The following is an 8,754-nucleotide window of genomic DNA, read 5'->3' as shown; positions in this document are numbered from 1 at the left end:
AACCGATTATTGCTTTAGTTACGGTGATATTATTTTTTCAGATCTATAGAGACGAAGTAATGTATCTGCGTCTATTTGTTTATTAGAATGTATGTTAACTTAAAGGTCGAGAGAGGTGGGGTTGCCTAAGATATGCGATAGAAATCAAAGGCCTCCTTCTTTGTTGAAGGCCTAGTAACCTAGTGAACTAACTACAGACGGTACTACGTTTTCTCATGACATGACAGCATCCCTGAGCATCGCCGTGGCAGCGATCACCGCGCATAAGTGTTTTCGCGCCCCGCGCCGGGCGATACGCGAAACAATGCACTGTTGTTATGGAGCGCCGCCACGAGTGTCACCTCTCTATTACTGTAAACCCTCTCTGGTTTTACTCTATAGTTGAAGTTTAAAATTTCATGGTAAAAATTTAATAGTAAAAACAGTCATTTACATTTTAAAATTGTATTACAGTAGTCTTCACCTAACATCCCACCACTTACGATTACTGTTCGTATAACATCCTCCTGTTCTAGAAAACAGAAATTTTTACAACGCAAAAGTCATACCTAAGATGCCGCTCTGAAGGACTACATTCAGCCAAGATCCTGCATTACAGATCAAAATTCAAGGAACAAAACCTAGGGCACGCACAGCTGGTCAACCAAGCTGAGAAAATTTGTGATCATTGTACTGCTCGTTGCATCTCTCGCGAATGTGATCAATTCCGTTGTAAACCTCGAAATGGTGTAATGTTTACCCCCAGATGGGCTCACACTGAGATGTGAACTCATCAAAATGTTTCTTTTTTCCCCAAACACGGCACTCCCATCTGAGCTCTCCATCTGAACTTCCATCACAAGCTGGGTGGGTAGGACCTACAAGTCTGCATCAGAATGGATCACATTGAACTGTGAACTCTTTGGTGCTTTTGTTTTCCTGACCGTTGCAGTTGTCTCTCCATCCGAATTTACTAGACACTGAATTTTAACTGGTGTGGTCACAACACAATTTTGTGTTACCACAGAGGCTGGGGAACTCGATCAGGGAAGGAAAGCTATAAATTTGGGACAGGTAAAAGGGATAAGTAATAGGAAGGGCGCAGATCTTGAGACTCACGATTGGATAGGTGAAAATTGCATTCCTCATGCCATTGCGATAGGTCATCAAGTTGACCACTCTCTGCTCACCATAAATCATTTTTTAAACCCACCAAGGGGTCACATCAGTACATTTCAGAGTAAGGAGAGACTATTTCACCAATTGCGGACCTGAACATGAGTCACCATGGATTCTTCCCGTGGTGCATTGGGTAAGATCCTGTCCACCTAAGTTTCTGCATTTTCCTTGCTACCAAGCACCGGAATCTAAGGCCAAGACTAAGGGATCTACATCTTTGAGTAATGACCAATGATCTTCATAAAATCGAAAATCCTGTTGGGATCAACGATGGAGAACAAATTTTTCAAGTTAGTACATTTAAAATATTTCCTTTGGGTCTCCCCAAAAGTCAAGACATTCTTTCAGGATGTTCCTGATAGTATGATCAGGTCAATTAATAGAGACTTCAGTGCACTCTATGAATAGACCCCTCCCACTCTTGTTGAGTCAAATTTGATCCAGAAGAGAACTAAAAACTTTGACAGGTGTGCAGTGTAAAGCTACGAACGCAGTAAGAACAAACATTAACATGTCTTCTGCACGGATTCCTCTTTCGCTGTGAATGTGCATTGAAAACCCTATTTAAACCTTCTAATGAAACGCAGTGATGACAACACAACTTCACTTCGCTACAACGAGCGTTCGCTACAACTTTTTGACAAAAGTGCACAATTACCTTGCTACATAGCAGATCCTGTTTCGCTTTCCGGTTGACTCGGCCTATACGCATATCAATATCAACAATATCAGATTTCTGATGGTACATATGAGTATTATACACAGCAGAATCAAAGAACGTAAGTTCCTTTTAAAATGAATTTAAGAGTTTAATTTTTACATACAATGCATTTCCATTTTTATATTTTGGTGATTTGTACGCAACAGAGAGTAGTAGTACATTCGGGGGGTTTTCCCAGCAGTTGAAAAGACAATCAATAGCCCTTTTTTAAAATTATTATTATCTTGACTAAACTTCTTATCTAGAAGTAATAATGAAAGTGAAAAACAAAATAAAACACAAAGTTGAATTTGTTCAATAAAAGGGTGACTTTTGTTCGTTATTTAATTTTTAGAACCCCTGACTAGTGTGTTCCATGGAGTAGTAATTCCATTAATAATAATTAACGACGATGATGATGACGACGGCAGTATTGATGACAATGATGATGGTGACAACGGTAATTATGATGATGATGATGATGATGTTTTTTTCTCCCTTAATTGGGCCTGGTGGACTCCACGAAGAAATCCTCGAGCGAGGGCGAGGCTCTTTTTCGGCTCCATTGTCATTATACTTAGAGGAATCTCTACTTGTCCAAATAACTCCATTGGAATTGATATTGATGATGTTTGTTTTTTTTGTTTCCTTAATGGGCCTGGTGGACTCCACAAGGTAATCTTCGAGCAAGAACGAGGCTCTTTTTCAGCTCCATTGTCATTATACTCAGAGGCACCTCCACTCGTCCAAATAACTCCATTTGAATTGCCATTGTTCCTGGACATTCCAAGATATGTTTGACCCCCTCCTTTTTATGGCTGCATCTTCTGCAAAGTGGGTTGAGCTTTTCATTCACAAAGTTCTGATACTATCTCATGCTCCAATGATGGTCCGACCGCAGTCCCACTAGCTCAAACTGGTCCGAGCGACATGTAATACTTTGTTCCTGCTTATTGGAGTACCCATAATATACATCCTCCAAGTCCTGGTACTTAGCTCTGCATGGTGGGTCTCTGATTTCCCTCTTGACTATTGGAAAGACTCCCCTGTATGTTATTGGTCGTCTGTCTCCTTCAATCTCTCTGGCTTCACTGGCAGATTGGTCAACTGCCTCATTTCCTTCAATTCCAACATGGCTTGGAATCCACTGAATCTTTATTGTGGCTATGGTTTCACTGACCTTGCGGCACAAATCCTTTATGTCTGAGCTGTTACCTGGCAATCCCTTGCAGAGGGACTGACTGTCAGTCAAGATTAGCACACTGGTCCTACTGTGGCAATTGTCAGCAATCCATAGTGTAGCAGATATCATTGCCTGGCATTCCTTGTTATAAGATGATGTGAGGAATGCACCTTTAGTTTGAATGATTTCTGTTCATTCATTATCACTACTGTTGGTGCTCCACCTTCGCACTGATGATGATGATGATGATGATGATGATGATGATGATGATGATGATGATGATGATGATGATGATGATGATAATACTGAACAGATCAGTTACGTTACCTCAAAGTAATCAAAAGGCGTTCCCTTGGGGACAAAAGCTTTCGAAAGTCTGTCGTGCGCTTGATGATAGCTGGACTCACTAGCTCTAAGAGTGTGCGAAATGTTGATGGCTTCATTCTGATGTAATCTATGCACTTTTCTTCGTCGTTCAGAACCTCATCAAAAAGATGATGATATTCACCCAATCTTTCCCTTTTTCTAAATATCATATGCACCCTATACCTTTGACCCCTATAACGTCTTTTACCAAGCCAGTATAAAAGAAGGAGCTAAAGAGCCACAACGCAGAGAGCATCCATTTTGAACACGGCGCACCGGCAGTGGAATTTTAGTTGCCGCGGGGGGTTCCCCGCCGGGCGCCTTATCACGTCGGGGTCAGCTCCCTGTCTGGTCCGACCTAATTTTTGGTACTTTTCAACGTACAATTTAAGGTGTATCCTTGTATTTATGGTAATTCTCATTTAGTGCATCAAAAGCACGCATTTCTGCTCTTGAGACTCAAAAAAGAACGGACGTTGTAACGTGTCTGGTTATTTCGTTAGACGCGCTGGAGTCGGCAATGCTAAATTGTAATTTTTTTTGGACTAGCGTGAATGAAAAAAATCAATATAAAAAAAAGGCATCGTCAAAATCTGTCGAACTTTTGGAACATGAACAACATAACATTGGTGCAGATACTCAGAAAAGATGGTATCTGCGCTTATAATAGAAGGCTGTAATTTTACAATTTTATCCATCGAGCACACAATTCGCTACGAAGTAATTCCTCCAAATTCCACTTTATGTGTCTAATATAATCATGAATATTCGCATATTTTCTCGAAAGTTTATAAAAGTTACCATGAAGTTTCTCTATGAAAAGTACAAATCGATTTTAGTGCTAGAATACATCTTCAACGTAGATCTAATACACGAACAATATCCGTTACACTCCAGAAATTCCTTACTTTCCTTAAAACGCCAAGTCTAGGTTTTGTAAGTTGACTGAATAATAAGGATGACTTCTCGCAATTGGGTTATAAGAATAATTTCTAGCTTTCCAGGGACACTGAATCAGCACCAGACTTTTCCAGCTTTTTTTTTTTTCGTTTCTATGACCATTTGCAATAACTGACAATGTGACTGATTTCTTTACATTCATAATTGTGTCTGCGCATATTTCCTACACAAAAACTAAGAATGAATGTTTCAACTGTCATTATTTTTATTCCATACAAGAAGTTTATCTCTACCCATATATTTACACGGTTTTGTGGTTTTTTAAATCGTTTATATTATATCTTTTTAGTTGTATGCAGGCTGCCACAGACACAGCATGATTCATGAACAAACGCAGAGTAACATTCTCTTGTTTAATAGTAAAATAAGAGCTAACGCTGATCGTCTTTAGTTAAAAAATGCAGATGTGCATCTTTCTTCTCTTATAACTTGACTATTACTACTAGCGCAGATTTAAGATTTCTCATGGTAAAAGATATGATATTCGTAGTCAGTTTAACACAGATTTTGGAGAGATCTGTCGTGCCTTTTTTAAATTAACAATCATTTATTCATAAGTTTGTAACTAAAATAGGACAAATTGGGTACTCTACAAACACTTGTCTAAAGCAAAAACTAAGGCACAGAAACTAACCATTCTAACGCAGAATAAATCTCAAGACATTGAGCTTTTAGTACATCCGCGTAATGGTTTGCTATGTGTGATGGAGAAGAAGTTATATCGTTTTAAACATAGTCAAAAATGCGAACTTCCTGACCGACAGCGGCAAAGTCACTTCAGGGCTCATTAACCCCGTGACCCCGAGCCGGGTAGCTCCGGCGGGCTGCTGAGTCACACTAACTAAAAGTAACAGAATCGGGCAAAAAGTGACGCCGTGTGAAATTAGCCTGATCGTCAGGTGATCTAGGCCCTCGCCTCTTTTCAGGTCATCATGTCACTGAAGTTCAGAAGTTGAATACTCGTTGTATCACACTGCGTATGCGGCACTCTCAGTTCTATCGTGCAGCATACGTTTGGCTTGTGATACTTGTAGAAAGCGTATTGAAGTTGTTCTAACTGCGTTTGGAGCTTAACTGTACACAAGACTAAATGTTCAGAACACTGCCATTCCTTCAATAATGGCTTCAAGTGCCAACAGCCACATATCGTGAGTGTTATGTGAAAGTTCTTGAATCCAATGACACTGGAAAAGTCGATAGCTATCTAGATCTCGCAGTATCAGCCTCTCCCTATCTACACTGTCCAAATCCACATTTTCATGCGCAAAATAAATATGAACAAACCTCATGACTCATAGGCTACAAGAAATGTGATTGGCTGTTCACATCCGAAGGCTAATGACCGGTTCAACTTGCAACCTCGTAATCAAATTCAGTCGAATTGTGCTAGAATGGTAGTTTTTGCCCCTCCTCAAAGGAAAATCTGGCTGGCCCTGGGTGAATCAAATGTAGTCTATTAGCAGGGTGCACAGGGTATTACAGATTTGGGTCACAACAAACACTCCTAATGCACATCAAACGACCATCTCTCACCTGTGGGATAGCACGCGAGCAGCAGCGCCAGGTATACAGCATCACTGCATACTCTTCTCCTTTCTCTAACAGCAAGTTCTGAAAAAAAAATTGCAAAGTGCAAGTAAAATAAACCTAGAGGCATATGGCAAAAAAGAATTGTTTGAACTTCACCACACCTTTTCAGATTAAATGTTTAATAATTCTCAGACCAGACTGTCATTGTCATAACCAGCTGGGAAAGGCAAAGGGATGAGGTTTTCTTTCCTGTATTATTTCTTGAAGGTGTTTTGTTCAGTTGGTCCAAGATACCTAATGAGATATTCCAAAACTTGTCTCAGAAAATTTGGAGTCTAATGGTAATAACTCTTCAGTAGTTGATTAAAAATTACATCATTATATTACCAATATTCGTCTGTAAATCTAAATTGAAAAACTAAATATATATGTCACCTATTCACACACACAGCATTCCATTTGAGTACAAATCACAAAAGAATATAATCATGACAAACCAAGAAGTTACAAGTGGACAAGGGATATGAATCAACGGAAAAATGATAAGCAAACCTCACAGCAGACAAGTACTCTCAATGTATTTTAACATGAGAAGCAGGCATTTTACAAATTGACAAAAGAATCAGATGGCTGAGTACTCTGGGTCTACAGTAGACAAGGCTCAAGGCACAAATTAATCTATGCAAGTAGTTAGTACCCATAGTCCTAAACAACACGACTATGTCATACCAAGACAGCAATGTAAAGTTAAGTTGCAATCTGGAGAGGTGTTAAAATGTAACAATCTTTTTTCTTTACAAAAGTATTACAAACACATATTCTCAAAAGAACCTCCTCTTAATTCATTTAGCTGAAATAGAGGGGTTTTTTTAAACTACATTTTTTATCAGGACATAACAAGCCATCTTACCAGGTCTGCTTGAACTGTGGCCTGTTCCATATATTTTGCCACACCAGTAACAAAAGCATTCTTGTCCTCAAAGTTTGTGTCAAAGTTGGCACGATAGTGGACAGAGAGGGACAGAGCCTCTATGCAAGGTTGTTGGTCAGGCAACGGCAAGTCATCAAGAACATCAACGTTCTCTAGAGCATTTGTCAGGGTGACTTTTTCTTCCCCTGACATGATGGCAGTTTCAGCTACTGTCGAAGTATAGAGATACCAAGCATTTAAAGAATAATTGGAGCAGAATGAGCAGAATAACATTTCAAAGCTATACATCAGCCATTACCACAGGAAATAATTAATTTGAAACCATAGCAATATAAATAGGGCTATTGTGTTACGACATGGTGGAATCAGGTGCTCGTCAGTCTTTTGACATATATGGAGTTAATGGTATCATTTTAACTCTTTCCGGACATAGTTTTTTTTAGGTCTAGACATAATTAACTTGTGGTTCGATTCGGCTATGCAGGCGGTGTACAAAATAACTTCATAGAAGATAACCATCACTCAAAACGTAACATGATACATCAAATTGAAGGAAATTGAATGAGGAATACATCCCGGTTTAATGCAAGGATTAATTTTGAACATAAGTACGCATTAGAAGGGTTAGAAATGGCGATGGTGATTTAAAAAATTAATACTGAAAAATTTACATTCACCAAACACGAGAAAGCAAATCAGCACAGCTATCTGATCATATACAGGCCAAGAGCATAATCCATAAATTTCTGAAAGTGCAGCTTTTTATTTAAAAGCAATTCCAATTTTTGTTGGAGTTATTAAATTTATACTGAGTCCGATTACATCGTTTCATTGATGCAAGACCGCAAGAACTAATTCACTCGTTTTTCCCCAAACCCAGGCTTTGACAAAGCGAAACTAGATCTATATGTTTTTGTTTCCTAAATCCTTTCCGAGTTTTCAATAGCAATATAAAGTAATAATAAAAATGACAGATCGTTTTAAAATAAAACAATACTGAGGCACCCTATCACAGCCGATATATCGGTGATACGTCCGCAAGGGATGTGGACTCAAGCCGATATGATCAACGATACGTCCGGAAAGAGTTTAACTTAAAGCCTAATCGTTTCTAGCTTAGTTTGGACCAAAAAAACCCATCCATCTTAAATAGAAGTCAAGGTATTTGTGATTGAAGAAAGTGGGGGTCGCCTGGTATGAAGTAAAATTAGAGAAAAAAGAACTGGTCGACAAAGTTTGATGACTTCTAAAGACGTAGATCTAGAGTCCATGGAACCAGCAAATCTTCTTCTTTTTTGTGTGCCTTTGATCAACGTTTTTCAGAAACTGAACATGTGAAGCTGTATCTTGCCAATCTTCACATCAAACTCTCCAGTACCTCAGCCTCAGCAGAACCATCAACGAATAGATCTAATTATTGTTTCACTTCCGCATCAGACAGCAGCCATTGTATCAATTTTATTAAAAAGTACATCGCTTTATTGCTTTTATAAAGATTTAACGAAACAATACTAGATCTATAATTATATGCTGCGTTTGCAGGGACTTGCAGCTAGCTGCAGCCCGTCAGCCAGGCGCTGATTGGCTGTGGTAGGCTAGTGGTGAATATTGTGTTAAGTCTATGATTCCAGTTTTAGCAGTTTGGAAACTTCTGAAACAGTGCTATGAAGCTTAATTACAGCACTGTTTCAGAAGTTTCCGAACTGCTAAAACTGGAATCATAGGCTTAACACAATATTCATCACTAGTCTACCACACATGCGGCTAGCAGCAGCCCGTCAGCCAGAAGCTGATTGGCTGTGGGTAAGCTAGTGGTGCTCTGATTGGCTGTGGTAGGCCAGTGGTGAATATTGTGTTGGGCCTATGATTCCAGTTTTAGCGGTTCGGAAACTTCTGAAACAGTGCTGTAAATATATGAAGCCTAAT

General features: G+C 39.2%; 1 protein-coding gene across 1 annotated transcript in view; it reads right to left on the bottom strand.

The window, feature by feature from the left end:
• LOC100533349 (cytoplasmic fragile X interacting protein) overlaps positions 1 to 8,253 on the bottom strand; it is a gene marked incomplete at its 3' end in the record, with an annotated part of 113,925 nt that extends 105,672 nt beyond the window's left edge. Inside the window, 3 exon segments of the mRNA NM_001204643.1 lie at positions 5,901 to 5,978; positions 6,808 to 7,034; positions 8,207 to 8,253. Coding sequence (NP_001191572.1) covers positions 5,901 to 5,978; positions 6,808 to 7,020 — 291 coding nt within the window. The 5' untranslated portion in view covers positions 7,021 to 7,034; positions 8,207 to 8,253.
• Positions 8,254 to 8,754: the final 501 nt, after the last annotated feature.

The sequence above is a fragment of the Aplysia californica genome, unplaced genomic scaffold (assembly GCF_000002075.1).
Source record: "Aplysia californica isolate F4 #8 unplaced genomic scaffold, AplCal3.0 scaffold00069, whole genome shotgun sequence".
In the NCBI taxonomy this organism is placed as follows: Eukaryota; Metazoa; Mollusca; class Gastropoda; order Aplysiida; family Aplysiidae; genus Aplysia; species Aplysia californica.
The sequence above is the reverse complement of the archived record's forward strand: the minus strand, read 5'-3'. Positions and strand labels throughout refer to the sequence as shown.